Source organism: Delphinapterus leucas, chromosome 9, assembly GCF_059928025.1.
Source record: "Delphinapterus leucas isolate spDelLeu-1000000601 "Yukka" chromosome 9, BTC_Dleu_Yukka2, whole genome shotgun sequence".
Lineage (NCBI taxonomy): Eukaryota > Metazoa > Chordata > Mammalia > Artiodactyla > Monodontidae > Delphinapterus > Delphinapterus leucas.
Genome location: NC_143137.1, coordinates 51,710,940 through 51,726,984, shown reverse-complemented (window position 1 = coordinate 51,726,984; position 16,045 = coordinate 51,710,940). Strand labels below are relative to the sequence as shown.

The 16,045-nt window shown below is 35.7% G+C and overlaps 1 protein-coding gene across 1 annotated transcript in view; it reads left to right on the top strand.

Annotated features, from left to right (window-relative positions):
• STK31 (serine/threonine kinase 31) overlaps nt 1-16,045 on the top strand; it is an 88,715-nt gene that overhangs the window by 17,967 nt on the left and 54,703 nt on the right. The window contains 5 exon segments of the mRNA XM_022585071.2: nt 578-936; nt 1,912-2,086; nt 7,920-8,035; nt 9,400-9,559; nt 12,454-12,576. Of these exon segments, the coding sequence (XP_022440779.2) occupies nt 578-936; nt 1,912-2,086; nt 7,920-8,035; nt 9,400-9,559; nt 12,454-12,576 (933 nt within the window).

The window sequence follows — 16,045 nt, the reverse complement described above, 5'->3', positions numbered from 1 at the left end:
TTTTAATTTAGGAATTTCTAACATCTCATATTCCATAATTGCAGTTTGTTGATTTTTTAAAAAAATTGTTGATGTTTTATGCCTTGAGTTTCTGTTTTCTGCTTCTGCTCTTGTCTTACTTTGAAATGAGAGTACCTGATTAGGCCTTTAAAATGATTTTTAAAGTTTTGTTGAATTTGAGCATTTTTTCTAGATACCAAAATTCATTTTTATGTGGTGTAGCTCCTCAGGGCACCATTATATGTAGTTAGGGCCAAAATGTCAACAGAATCTGCTTGGTTTAAAAAAATTATTCTAGGGTATTTAGTTGGTACACATTTAACAATGTATAAATATGGCTGCCTATACTGGTCTCAGCTCTACTTCTGGAAAGGATTTTAGCAAGTGTGTAATTGGAATATAGTCATACACATGCAGAAGTATATTTGCATTTAGCCAACAACAAGGTAAGACCACTTTTACAGAGATTTCAGAATGAGGAAATACGATCTTTGGAAAAACTAGGTAGAAACAAAATAAGTGGAGAAAAACATGTTGGTGTAGCTGGTTTATGTCTTCTTTTTTTTATCTTTCTTAGGGCAGAATCTTTTTGGGGAGCTTGATTTTTGAAAAGCAAATAAAAATGAGAATTAAAGCAACCTATCAAGATGGAACAGTTATTGCTCAGGCTGAGTATGGCAGTGTGGATATAGGGGAAGAGGTGGCTAAGAAAGGATTTGCAGAAAAATGCAAACTTACTTCCAGCACTAACATCTGTGAGGAAAAAAAATCGGATCCTGGTCAGCTTGTCCTCAGGAACCTCAAAAGCCCCATTCCTTTCTGGGGGCATAGCTCAAACCAGTCACTTTTCATCAGGCCAAAGGACCACTTAAGTGGGAGGCTGTCTCTTGACTTGAAGAGTGAAAATGATGCAGGAAATCATGTGACATTTCCAAAGTAAGACTACGTTGGGATTTTTAGTCTTAACTAATTTCTGATGTATGGTGTAAGCCCTTGTCGTAGTAGAAGTCAAGGCTTACGTTTTTGGAGTCCTCAACTATGTCAGTGATTCTGAGGGATGATACTGATTATTTCTGTTTTTCTCAAGCAGGTATTCCTATCCTCTTTAGCAGGAATATTTTAATTAAAAGCCATTTTGAAAGAAAAATCATTCCTGAATTGTTTGAAGTTCACATACCAACTCTTCATTCCAACTCTTTCGAATACATTTATTAAAAATAAAAATCTACCCCTAAATCTAAATGATTCAGCCAAGAGCCAGAATTTCAGATAAACTTGAAGTTTTTCCTTTGGCTTTAAGAATATTTTAATGAGTTTTAGGGAATTGCCTTTCCTTTTTAACAAAAGAGAGGCTCTTTGTTCTTCCTGTGAAAATGTACTGTGATAGAATTTGATTATTACCAAAGGTGTTCACTTTTTAGATAATTTTGAAATATAAACTTGAAGCAAAAAGCCAGGTTTGATGTTTACCAAACCATTCTTATACTTCTGTATCATGATCTAGGCCATGATGCCATGTCTTGGGTAATATAGCTGTTTTTTGGGACCTTATCAGTGCTCTAGGAACTAAACTGTCAGATGGAGTGGAGGTGATGGGGAGGAGGGATTGGAAGAAACTGATACAGAAATGCTTTTTACTGTATTTCCTGGAGTTGATATTGCTATGAAGAAGTTGGAATATGTATTCTTTGAGATTTGGAGGCATTGTTTTTGAAGTGTTTCTTCAGTTATAAAATCTAGTTTGCATTAAAAATATTTTTTAATGTTGAATTAGGTAAAGGTTTTAGATTAGTTTCCAAAATTAACTTTAAGGTATATCATGCTAAAAAAAACGCAAGAGAATTTTAGGGTTTGATCCCTGTAACACTTACACAGTTTGTTTTTTACAATGAGTGAATTTGTTTTTAATAGGGAAAATTTGGCTGTTGGTGGCTTTAATTTTGGGTTGAATGTCAGCCTGGCAAAAATTAAGCAGGACCAGAAACTGATTGAAGAAAATGAAAGGCTTAAAACAGAGAAGGAGGTTCTTCTTGAAAGGTATAAGGCATTAGAATTGAAAGTAGAACAGACTGTCCAGGAGCTGCAGGTATGGTATGTTCAATGGCGTAAGGTAAAGAATGATGAACTGGGAAATCCTTATATTCATTTGCTCTTATTTTTTGTTTAATTTTCTGTCTCCTTTCCTTTCCTTCCCTTCATCTCCCCACTCTTTATTCTCTCCTTTTTTTTATATTTGTTTATAGATATTTTTCTTATGCTACAAGCTAATCATCTTTGGATTTCATTGGATGTTTGAGAGATTAATAATTTCTCAGTTACATTTCCTCTTACGTTCTTTAAAATTTTTAACTATGGAAATTTTCAAACATTTTATTTATTTAATCTATTATTTATTTTTGGCTGCGTTGGGTCTTTGTTGCTGTGTGCGGGCTTTCCCTAGTTGCAACGAGCGGGGGCAACTCTTCGTTGTGGTGCGCAGGCTTCTCATTGCGGTGGCTTCTTTTGTTGAGGAGCATGGGCTCTAGGCACGTGGGCTTCAGTAGTTGTGGCTCACGGGCTCTAGAGCGCAGGCTCAGTAGTTGTGGTGCACCAGCATAGTTGCTCTGTGGCATGTGGGATCTTCCTGGACCAGGGATCGAACCTGTGTCCCCTGCATTGGCAGGCAGATTCTTAACCACTGAGCCACCAGGGAAGTCCCTCAAACATTTTAAAAAGAGAGAATTGAATAATTAATACTTATGTATCCATCACCCAGTTTTTACAATTATTAAATACACAGCAGTTTTTTTTTAAATCTACTACTTTTAAAACAAATCCCGTTCATAATATTTTAATGTATGTGCTTTTGTATGTATCTCTAATAGAAAAGAACTTCAAAAAAGACATAACCAGGGCTTCCCTGGTGGCGCAGTGGTTGAGAGTCTGCCTGCCGATGCAGGGGACACGGGTTCGTGCCCCGGTCCGGGAAAATCCCACATGCTGTGGAGTGGCTGGGCCCGTGAGCCATGGCCACTGAGCCTGCACGTCCGGAGCCTGTGCTCCGCAACGGGAGAGGCCACAACAGTGAGAGGCCTGCATACCGCAAAAAAAAAAAAAAAAAAAAGACATAACCGTAATACTATTAGACTTAAAAATTAACAAGAATTCCTTAATATCATTTAATATCCAGTCAGTGTTCAGGTTTCCCATATTTGCTCCATGAATGTCCTTTTACGGTTGGTTTCTTCTAATCAGAATTCCTATTAGGCCCATACATTGAATTTTGGTTGATAGATCACTTAAATTGCTTAATCTGCATCCTTGTGTTGCTTAACAGGCTCCTGTATCTCCATGTGTTTCCTTTTATGGTAGTTAGGTCTCGAGGTTTGCTCAGATTCGGGGCAGTTTTTTCCCCCCACAAGAATACTGTGGTTTTCAAATGTGTAGCTTTTTCTGATTCTAAATATGTTATCCCAACACTATTTTCCAATTCTCTAACACCAACTGGATGTCCATCAATTCATTTTTGACACTAAATACCAGGAGTTATCTCAGACTCCACAAGGTAAGGACTCAGTCCCTCAAGATTTAGCCCAGTTCAGGTACCAGTCACAAATCACGTCCCAGGCTACCCACACTTCTGTCTGGCTGAGTATAAATTTGAGGGTTCCTATGACCCCACCCCCACCCCCTGCCCTCAATTCAGTAATTCTCTAAAACAACTCATAGGACTCAGGGAAGTGCTATGCTTATGGTTACAGTTTTATTATAAAGGATAAAACTCAGGAACAGCCAAGTAGAAGGAAGAGATGCATAGGGGAAGTTATGAAGGGGGTTGGGCGGGTCTCTGGGCCTGCCACTCTCCCAGCACATGGATTTGTTCACCAGTCTGGAAGCTCCCCCGAAGCTCATCATTCTGAACTTTTAAATTTTTTTCTGAGTTTTTTTTAAATCAAGGTTTTATTACATAGGCCTGGTTAAGTCATTGACCATTGGTGATTGAACTCAATCTCCAGCCCCTAGATTCATATGTGGCATTCTTCAGGGAACTCTGACTCATAAATCCATAAATTGTGGGTTTTATCCATTATAACTAATCCTATAGCCAGGAACATCTTGCTAAGTGCATTTCAGAGATAAGGTCTCTTCCTCTTAGAAAACAGTCTCTTTTCTTTTTAAAGGTTTAGTTGACAAGGAGATTAGACTAGTCACCTGCCTTTTATTTTCTCTATGGGTGTCCTGGTCCCCTTCCATGAAGAGAGTAAATGGATTATAGGCCAACGGCGTTGCCTGTTGGAGATATAAAGCCTTTCTTTCAACCCTGGAAAGTTCCTTGGTATCTCTTTCTGGCCTATCCTCTCTTCCTCCCACTCAGGGCAACCATTCTTCTGATTTATATATAACCACAGTTTCGTTTTCCTGGTCCTATACTTCATATAAATGGAATAATCCTCTGATACATATTCTATTATGTTTGGCTTCATTCACTTAAAGAATAATGTCTGTGAGATTTATTGAGGTTGTGTTTATCAGTAGTTTGTTCATTTTTATTGCAAAGTAGTGTTCCATTCTATGAATATACCGCAGTTTATTTACTCATTTTCTTATTCATGGGCATTTAGGTTGTTTTCAGTTTTGGGCCATTATAAATAAAGCCACTGTGAATATTCTTTTACAGGTCTTTTTGTGGATATATGGATTCACGTATTTTGGATTATATTCTTTCCTCAGCCATATCTACTCTACTGATAAGCCCATCAGAAGCATTTTTCATTTCTGTCTACAGTGTTTTTGATTTCTGGCATATTCTGTTTGTTTGTTTCTTAGAATTTCCATCTCTCTGCTTACATTGCCTGTATGTTCTTGCATGCTGTCTACTTTATCTGTTAGAGCCCTTAGCATATTTATCCTACCATGTTTGAAGCTCCTGTCTGATAATCCCAATATTCCTGCCGGATCTGAATTTGATGCTGATGTTTGCTTTGTCTCTTCCAACTGTGTTTTTGTCTTTTAACATGTCTTACAAGCTTTTTTTTTTGATAGCCAGGCATGATGTATTTGGTGAAAGGAACTTCTATAAATAGGAATTTAGTAAATGTGATGATTAGGTGTGGGGGAAGGAGAAGCGTTTTATAGTCTGAAAAGACTAAGAAGGTCTTTTAGTGAGCCTGTGCCTCTGGACTGTGAATTTTGCACTTGCAACTAGTTTTCTCCCCCACTCCCTTTAGAAAGGAGGATCGCTAGAGTGGGCTGGATTTGGGTATTTCCCTTCCCCCAGGTTAATTAGGCTTGGATAAAATCCTAGCAGGTAGGCTCTGTTTAAATGGTTTCCACTGAGGGCAGATCTTGTTAAGTACAGAATATTCTAACATATTTCAAAATGGTTCCTTTTCCCCTCCTCCTGCTGGAAGCTTGAGGGGATTTACTGTGAGAACCTGCTGGAGATCCAGGAGGTAAAACTCACAAAAATGTGGGGGCATCCTGATGATGGGGTCCCCCTGGTGTTTTTAACTTTCAGTTGTTCATACTGAGCCTCTAGCAATATGTCAGTTACAGTTGCAGCTTCCCTACTCCAGACTTCTTCCCTGGGTGGTGGGGATTGCTGCTCCAGAAAGTTTTGAGTTTCCTTTATTAGCCTGTCTTGTCTTTCCAGTTGTGCCTTGTGACCTTACCTCTGTGACAAATCTAAGAAAAATTGTTGATTTTTCAGTTGCTCAACTTTTTACTTGTTAGGATGGACAGGTGACTTTTCTTCTTACATGCTGGACTAGAAACTGGAAGTCCTTAACATTTTTCAAGAACTAATTTTTGCTTCTGTTTTTTTTTTCTTTATTGTTTGTCTCTATTCTACTTTATTGATTTCTTTACTTATTGTTATTATTTCCTTCCTTCAGTTTGTTCTTCTAGCTTCTTTAGATGGAAATTTGTATCGTTTTATTTTTTATTCATATAAATGTTTTTAATCTTTTGTTCTTTTATAATGTTTAAAGATTTCCCTTTAAGCATCACTTTACTTGTAGTCCACAAATTTTGATATGTTTTTTTATTATTTAATCAAACATTTAAAAACTTCCCATTATTTATTTTTTTTTAAATCATGAGCTATTTAGAAGTGTGTCGCCTAATTTCCACAGATTCGGAGATTTCCCTCCAGTATATTTTTGTTACTGATATTTTATTTTCTTAGCATCAGAGAGCATACTCAGTATGGTTTCAGTCCTTTCACATTTATTGATATTTGTTTTATTATCCAGCATATTGTTTGTCCTTGGAAATTTTCCATATGCTTTTAAAAATTATGTGTATTCTACAGTTGTGTGGTGGAGTGTTTTATAAATGTTAGTTAGGTCGAATTGGTTGATAGTATTGTTTAAGATTTTTGTATCATGACTGATTTTCTGTTTACTTGTTCCTTCAGTTACAGAGAGAGGAGTGTTAAAATATCCAGATATTATTGTGGTTTTGTGTATTTCTTCCTTTTGTTCCATCAGGTTTTACTTTGTGGTTTTGAAGCTTTGTTATTAGGTGCATTCACAATTAGAATTGTTGTGTCTTCTTGATGAATTAATTCATTTGTCTTTATGAAATATCCCAGTTTATTGCTGGGAGTGCTCCCTGTACTGAAGTCCACATTGCCTGATATTAATATAGCAATGTTTGCCTTGTATATAGTTTCCATCCTTTAATTTTTATCTGTCTCTTTATATCTAATAAGTGTTTCTAATAAGCAGCTTATATGGTTGAGTCTGAGCTGTTTTTGTCCAGATTGATAATCTCACATCTTTTAATTGGAGTGTTTAGCTAATTTTCATTTAATGTAATTATTAATGTGGTTGGGTTTAAGTTTGGCATCTTTTCTATTTGTTTTATTTGTTGTTTGTCTTAAAAACCATACTAATTATTTGTCATCTGAGCTCTGGTTCTTTTTTTTTTACAGGTGGATTAACAGTAAGTTTAAGACAGTTGAGAAATAAACTGAGTTGACATTTCTTTTAGATTTAAATGATTCTTCAGAATTTTATAGTTCTCATCCACATGTATTTCATTAGCAATTTGTACTAAAAATTTGCTTTTATCGAGTCTTTGTAAAGCATTAAACACATTTTCAAAGATTCAACAACTTTTTATTTTCCCACTTCTGTTTCTTAGATTTATGTAATTTTTGGAGTAATTATCATAGCAATTACAGTGGATATAAACAGATTTAAGAACAAACATAACTGCTTCTTCATGGTCATCCTCCTCAGCAAATGGGAGCAGATGGGCATGAGCATTCCCCAATGTTAACTTACTATTAATCAGCATTCAGCATTGGCTCTCTTTTTATTTAACTGAAGCATTGGAGAGAATGTGAACACCAGAGAGCATGGTGTTTAAAGATTGAGTAAAAGTTCTGTGTTTAACTGTGTAATACCTGGTTTGTAGTATAATTGGAATAAAATTGCAGGTCTTTATCCATATTACTGCTCTACACATTATTTTGAATAATTATATTAAACATATTGTTAAGGTACCACTCAGAATCAAGGAGTTTAATGTAGCTTGGGTCAAGGAAATGATGTTTTTGATTCTTTTAAAATGCAGAATGATATAAGACTTCATCAGAAAACAAATTGTCATTGATTATCATTTGGTTTTTAAGGGTATCTTTTATTTTTATTTTTAAAATCTAAGTATTAAGACATATAATATGTGAAATTTTGTTTTTATTTGGTTTCTTATTAGGATGCAATATAAGAGTGTCTCTGTGTGAAGGCAGAAGACTGGAATAGTTTATCTTTTCCAGATCCTAGCTAGTAGGGAAATCAGTGTTTGTTATCCTGTCGCCTAGTATTTTTTAGCCTTTAAAATTTTAATTACGCCTAAAAATCATTTAAATAACAGTAGAAATACAGTTTCCTATTTGGGTCTAACTAAGATGTATTTGTTCTTTGCTTCAGCAAGAGAAAGCAACTACCATGGATTTGACTAAACATTTAGAAAGTACTCTTAAGACTTGTGTAGGTACCAGAATGAAAAATCTAGCAGCTAAGGTTGAAATATTGAAAGAAATTAGGTAGGTAAAAGCATATTTTTAAGAAGGATAGTTTAAAACAAATGCTAATTAATTGGTGCTTTGTTTTGTATGCCTGCCATTTTTGCTTTGTAACTTAATCTTTGTATTTTTATTACTTTAAAGAAGGAAACTAAAAATAGTTACTCCTGAGACAAATTTTATATTGTTTTTGTTAGTGTTCTGTTGACACTGTGTGGCATGATAGTGTCCTAAGTCATCTATGAGAATGAAATTAAAAAGTCAACACAACTTCTAAGTGGTAGTTTGATGAGAAACTACTATGTCCTCTTGTTTTGCTTGGGGTTATTTTCAGTCCTATACTGAAACTAGATTTCAGTAATCTAACTTAATTATACTCCGTCTAAAGAAAGAAGAAAGTAGTGTTCATGGAGTTAGAAGAAATTGGTTAGCAAGTTTTGTGCAGAGATAATTCAGCATATCTCAGACTCTATATATGAATTATATAGGTATTTTACTTTCTAGAGGATTGCTTTATTATTGGTTAGGGATAATTTTTTACCCTTTTCTGCACTGTGGAAAAAATAGTTCTCAAAACAACCTAGTTCTCTTTTTGTGCTATACATACAACTTAAATCAGTAATTCATTTTCTCATGTACTTTGAAACACTAAGAAGATGTTGCCCTGAATTAATCCTGCACATTCGTCTTTTGTCCAGTGGGAATTTATATTCTCCAGTATAAATCCATCAATCGGTATCTGGTTTATAAGTTTCTAAATAGTTTGAGTAAGTCTCTCTAGAGCTTAATCAACTTTTAATGCACAACCAAAAATTCAGGTGACTACACTTGCAAAGCTGTGAGATAGACTTTGGACCAAAACAGTTCAAAATATTTTAACCCATATTTGAGGAAATAATGTGCTGTTAGAATGGTGTCAGTCTAACTGGAAGCTAGAAAAAAGAAAATGATGGGCCTTGTTGGTTTTGCTATTTGGTCTTTCTCATTGCTTTTTCTTTTTGGATATTTTAAAAACCTCTGCAAATGCTAGTCTGCTTATTAAGGTCAAAGGACTATGTGCCTGTCATCTTGGTAAGCAAGATTGGCTTAAGTATAAAATTTTACAGAATTATTTATAAATCTAATTTAATATCATTTAAAATCTGCAGACTTTTGAAGTTGTCTTTTTATATAAAGCTTTTTGAAAGAGATATTTAAATTTTTTCTCAATCAATTATGTTTTTAATTGTATCAAAGTTATTTATGATTTTATATGATTTTAAAAAGTACCTCTTCATAGCCAGTGTTGTAAATAGTAACTTTAGACCATTAGTATTTAAGTGTAATTTGTTTTCTCACAGCACCTTAAAAATTTCTTGATCTTTTCCTTTTTGCTGTTTTAATAGATGTGTCAATATCAATGCTCATTTTGGAAATGACCTGTCAGATGCTATACAAGTGTTGGATGAAGGCTGCTTTACTCTCCCAGCTTCTCTGAATGAATTAGAGATAATTTGGGCAGAATACTTTCTGGCTCAGGAGAAGATTCAAACTTGTCAGAATATGGTGGGTTAAGAATTTTTCTCTATGATGATTTTTATCTGTTGAACATAAGAAGATAATGTCTTTCAAGAAAGCAGAAGGACTGCAGATATTGGAATGATACTTTATGTGAAATCTTTAACTTTTACATATCTTCATATTAATAATTTGATTTCTTTTGTTGCCTTGTAAGAAAGGTAGGATAGATAAGTAGTGATTGTGGAAAAAGGGTTAGTTAACCCTCTTGCAGTCCCTTTTGCATGAGAATTTACCTCTCTCTGTTCCCTTGGTAATTTGATGAAATGGTATTTCAGTCATGTTACTGGCAACATTGTTTAGGTAAAAATAAAACCCCTGATTGGTAAATTGTATCTGGACTGGGAGGAACTGTAAACTACAAATACTTGCAACTGGGCATACCCCTTGAGGGACCCTGGCAGCTATACCTATAAGAGATGGTGGCTTTTGAGGGGCATGAGGCTTGTAAGCCAGAGTGGCTCCCACAACTGCTAATGTGGATCTTGTCTTCTGGTCTGAGTGGCGTGTTCTATGCTGCATTATAGGACTCTGCCTTACTGTTAAATGCTATCTAAGCCATCCGTGTGTGGGTAGGGGAGGGATATGAAGAATGGAATATTTCATGTGACTCCTTCATTAGTGTAGGTAAAAATATATTTATTTCCTCTTGGAATTTTCTTTAGTTTATTATATTGAGCTGAATGGAACTCCTTCTTTTTCATATAAAGATATTTGGTACAACAATCATTGTTTTCCATAGTACCTATGAGCCCTAAACTTGTGTTTGGAGTTGTCCTATCTTAAGTATCGGTGGTTTCTGCCTCTGGGGATTGTACCCTGAAAGTCTTATTTCCTATTCATTCTATGTTGGCCAGTTGGCAGCATAACTGGCTCTGAATGAGAAAAGTAAACAGAATAACTAGGCCTTTGAAAATGCCAGGAATGTTTAATTTGGATAAAGGATTCGATTTGGGTTATTTTACATATTAGACCTGGTTACTGGTTACTTCTGATTATGGAAGAAAAAAAGTGACAGAAGTAATAATTTTTGAATCTCTATGAAACACAGGCAGTGTTATAGATACTTTATAAACTTTTCGTACACTAACTTTTAAAAATGGGCACTTTTTGGGCTTCCCTGGTGGCGCAGTGGTTCGCCTGTCAATGCAGGGGACGCTGGTTCGTGCCCCGGTCCGGGAAGATCCCACATGCCTGTGCTCCGCAATGGGAGAGGCCACAACAGTGAGAGGCCCGCGTACTGCGAAAAAAAAAAAAAAAAGGGCACTTGGCACTTTTGCTCCTCAGGAAACTGAGGCCCACAGGGTTTAACGAAATTGCTCAAGATTACGTAGTTGTAAATGTTAATATGGAATTTGAACCCAGGTATGTCCGATTACAAAGTGTATTCTAGTTCCATTTAAACCATACTGCCAGTATTAAAATACTTCATCATGTATTTTCATGTAGTAAGATGAAAAGATGAAAAAGGACTGCTTTTTAATTTTTGTTTTGTTTTGTTTTTGTCATTTGAGCATAGGAAAGTGATTTATCACAGGGAGGGAGAGGGCTTAGTATATACCTAGGACTTGGTATTCTAGCAGAACAAATGTGATTTTTTTTTTTGAAGCAATTTATTTCCACTACTGCTGATGTTTCAGGACTTACTTTTAGGCTTTATTACCCTAAAGTTCATTTGACTGACTGAAGAGTAGATTATTGGATAAATAGAGAGTCATAATTGTCCCTCAGATAAAGTTGTCATTTTATTTCCCTGCTTGTACTTAATTTGGGTCAGTATTGTTATTTTCATTTATATATTTCGCACAGTTCCTTAACTTGATTGCCATGTGTACTTTTTTTTTTTTAAATAAATTTACTTATTTATTTATTTTTGGCTGTGTTGGGTCTTCATTGCTGCTAGTGGGCTTTCTCTAGTTGCGGTGAGCAGGGGCTACTACTCTTCGTTGCTGTGTGCGGGCTTCTCATTATGGTGGTTTCTCTTGTTGCGGAGCACGGGCTCTAGGCACGCGGGCTTCAGTAGTTGTGGCACGTGGGCTCGGTAGTTGTGGCGCACGGGCTTAGTTGCTCCGTGGCATGTGGGACCTTCCTAGACCAGGGATGGAACCTGTGTCCCCTGCATTGGCAGGCGGATTCTTAACCACTGTGCCACCAGGGAAGCCCACCAGGTGTATTTTTGATGAAAGAGATTCTTTTCTTTTGTCTTTATAATTAGTTATATAATGGTCTGGTTGAGCTTACACAAAAAAGAGTATTCTAACATTCAGGCTTTTAAGTGTATGTGCCAGACACTGTTACAGGTAGTAGACACATGCATTTGTTTAAGACGTTGTCCTATCCCTCTATCTACCTTGGGTATTGGCCGGATATATAAATAGATCGTTTTAATATAGTTTGGTAAGTACTATAACAGAGGTAATTCACAGCATTCTTGGATATCTCTCATATCTATTTCCAAACATAGCCTTTTGGGTGAATTGGAAGTTTTATCATGGTGGAGATTAACTGAATCTTGAAAGATAAGTAGATGAAGGAATTGAGGGTGGGCTGAGAGTAGGAAGGAGACAGTGTGTAATTAGCCATAGATACTTGTATAATTTTCTTAAGAAAAGCAAAAATTTTATTGTTGCAGAAATGATAGGAAAAGATGAAGATCAACAGAGCAGAATTGTTGAACGTAAATCTTATTTCTAATTAAGGGAGAGAAAACTGTCATTTTGGTTATCTAAGGAGACAGGTGTTTGTCTGAAGTGTTACTATGTTTGGAGAATGTAATGTTAAATTTTACTAACTTTAAGAGATCAGTTTTTTTCATAGAGGTCAGTGTGTAAAAAAAACACCTGATACATTAATGATGGTTATTCTTTTATTCCTTCCTCCAGAATGAAGGGAATATTTTGATAGCCAAAAGAAATGAAGTACAACAGAAGCTGTACATGGCAGTAGAAGTTTTTATTCTGGAAGTTGATGAGTTACCTCTTAATAAACGCTTGAAAACATTACAGGTTGGAATTTTAAAAGATACTAAAAATACATTAAATACACATTAAAATGTGTTTATCGTTTGAGAGGTGAAATTAGCATTTACCTTTAGACTTAAGATAGTACTGATGGCTGCAAAAGTTTTTCTTTGATAAATCCTAGTTTCTTTTTAATGGTGTTAAAATTTTATATTGATATATTTAACGTGTTTATGTATGTATATGTATTTATCCTGCAAATAAGGTAAAATGATCAGGCATTTCAGGCTTGCTAGAGCAGCGTTCTTTGGGAAAACTCACAGAGACAGGAGCAGTAGCAGGCAGGTGAGTCCCTGTTACCCACTGAATTCTAGCAGAACATCTAGTAAAGCCATATGTTAGAGTTAGGGGGAGGGATCCTGATCTTGAGTTATAGGGCTTTTAAGATCTGTGATAGGGGATGGAGTACAGTAGCTGTATGATGTTGTGGAACCTTGTCTTTAGTCCTATCCTTTCAGCTCAGAAATGACTAATTTGGAGTGAATGAGTGTGACAGTGTTGTCATTCCGCCTGTTAACATAGTCTTTCTACTTATTCACATCTTTTATTATGTTTTTTAATGATGTTTAAAAGTTTTCTCCATAGCGCCTCATGCATTTTCTTCATTTAATTCCAAGACATTTATACTTTTGATTGCTTTTGTGAATGTTATCTTATTTTCCATTTCCTAGTTATTTTTGATGGTGTAGAGGGATACTATTGATTTTTATATATTGTCTCTCTGGCAACTCTGGTGAACTCTCCTTTAGTTTTTGTCAGTTGATACTCTGAGCTTTCTGTGTGGTCATATCATTTGAACACAATAACCCTCTTCTACGCCTACCTTTTATGTATCTTAGAATTTTTACTGTATGTCAGTATCTTTAATACCAAGTTGAATAATAGCTGTCTTGTTTTATACTGTAGGGAATAAGCTTGCTGGAGAATTGGAGAAAAGGATATTCAGGGACATCTGGGCACTGTCCCTCTTTTTTTTTTAACATCTTTATTGGAGTATAATTGCTTTACAATGGTGTGTTAGTTTCTGCTTTATAACAAAGTGAATCAGTTATACATATACATATGTTCCCATATCTCTTCCCTCTTGCATCTCCTTCCCTCCCACCCTCCCTATCCCACCCCTGTAGGTGGTCACAAACCACTGAGCTGATCTCCCTGTGCTATGTGGCTGCTTCCCACTAGCTATCTATTTTATGTTTGGTAGTGTATATATGTCCATGCAACTCTCTCACTTTGTCACAGCTTACCCTTCCCCCTCCTTGTATCCTCAAGTCCATTCTCTAGTAGGTCTGTGTCTTTTTTTCCATCTTACCCCTAGGTTCTTCATGACCTTTTTTTTTTTTCCTTAGATTCCATATATATGTGTTAGCATACGGTATTTGTTTTTCTCTTTCTGACTTACTTCACTCTGTATGACAGACTGGAATAACCTATACTATTTATGCAATTCCATTTAAGAAAACGGAATTTTCTTAGTGAGGTCCATCCACCTCACTACAAATATCTCAATTTCGTTTCTTTTTATGGCTGAGTAATATTCCATTGTATATATGTGCCACATCTTCTTTATCCATTCATCCGATGATGGACACATAGACATTTCTCCAAAGAAGATATACAGATTGCCAACAAACACATGAAAGAATGCTCAACATCATATTAGAGAAATGCAAATCAAAACTACAATGAGATATCATCTCACACTGGTCAGAATGGCCATCATCAAAAAATCTAGAAACAATAAATGCTGGAGAGGATGTGGAGAAAAGGGAACCCTCTTGCACTGTTGGTGGGAATGTAAATTGATACAGCCACTATGGAGAACAGTATGGAGGTTCCTTAAAAAACTAAAAATAGAACTACCATACGACCCAGCAATCCCACTATTGGGCATATACCCTGAGAAAACCATAATTCACAAAGAGTCATGTACCAAAGTGTTCACTGCAGCTCTTTTTACAATAGCCAGGACATGGGCATGGTCTCTTTTTGTCCACGTAGATGAAGGTGTAGTTTTCGTATTACTGTGTATGGTTCAGGAGCCATTGGAGCCCTGGTTTGAAACATTTTCTTAAATGGAATTGCATAAATAGTACAGGTTATTCCAGAATGGTGAAGTGAGCTTTTCATATAAAAGGATAGTGTTGAAAGAATTCACCTCTCTGCATTGCAGCTTCTACTTTACCCTGTAAAGGTTTATTTCTTCTCATTAACTGTTAGAAAACAGAGGTGAAGGATCGGCAAACAAGGTCATTTTTAAAGCTCTTTTCTTTTTAAAGTTTAATCTTAAAAGAAGTTTTGCCAAATCTGGTTTGTCTCTCTTTCTACTATTCCCCTCGGTCACCAGTTTATTCTTTTTTTTAAATTTTTACTGGAGTATAGTTGATTTACAATGTTGTGTTAGTTTCAGGTGTACAGCAAAGTGAATAAGTTACATATATACACTCTCTTTTAGATTCTTTTCCCATGTAGGCCATTGCAGAGTATTGAGTAGAGTTACCTGTGCTATACAGTAGGTTCTTATGAGTTATCTATCTTATATATAGTAGTGTGTATATTTCCCCCCACCCGGAATCATATTTTTCTACATCTGTAACTCTGTTTCTGTTTTGTAGATAAGTTCATTTGTACCCTTTTTTTAGATTCCACATATAAGCAATATCATATGATATTTGTCTTTCTCTGACTTCACTCAGTATGACAATCTCTGGGTCCATCCATGTTGCTGCAGATGGCATTATTTCATTCTTTTTTTATGGCTGAGTAATATTCCACTGTATATATGTACCACATCTTCTTTATCCATTCCTCTGTTGATGGACGTTTAGGTTGCTTCCATGTCCTGGCTATTGTAAACAGTGCTACAGTGAACATTAGGGTGCATGTATCTTTTTGAATTATGGTTTTCTCCAGAGCTACATGTAAATGAATGAAATTAGAACACTCCCTAACACCATACGCAAAAATAAACTCAAAATGGATTGAAGACCTAAATGTAAGGCTGGATACTATAAACCTCTTAGAGGAAAACATAGGCAGAACACTTTTTGACATAAATCACAGCAAGATCTTTTTCAATCCACCTCCTAGAGTAATGAAAATAAAAGCAAAAATAAACAAATGGGACCTAATTAAATTTAAAAGCTTTTGCACAGCAAAGGAAACCATAAACAAAATGAAAAGACAACTTACAGAATGGTAGAAAATATTTGCAAATAAAGCAACTGACAAGGGATTAATCTCCAAAATATACAAATGGCTCATGCCGCTCAATATCAATAAAGCAAACAACCCAGTCAGAAAACGGGTGGAAGATCTAAATAGACATTTCTCCAAAGAAGACATACAGATGGCTAAAAAGCACATGAAAAGATGCTCAACATCACTAATTATTAGAGAAATGCAGATCAAAACTACAATGAGATATCACCTCACACTGGTCAGAATGGCCGTC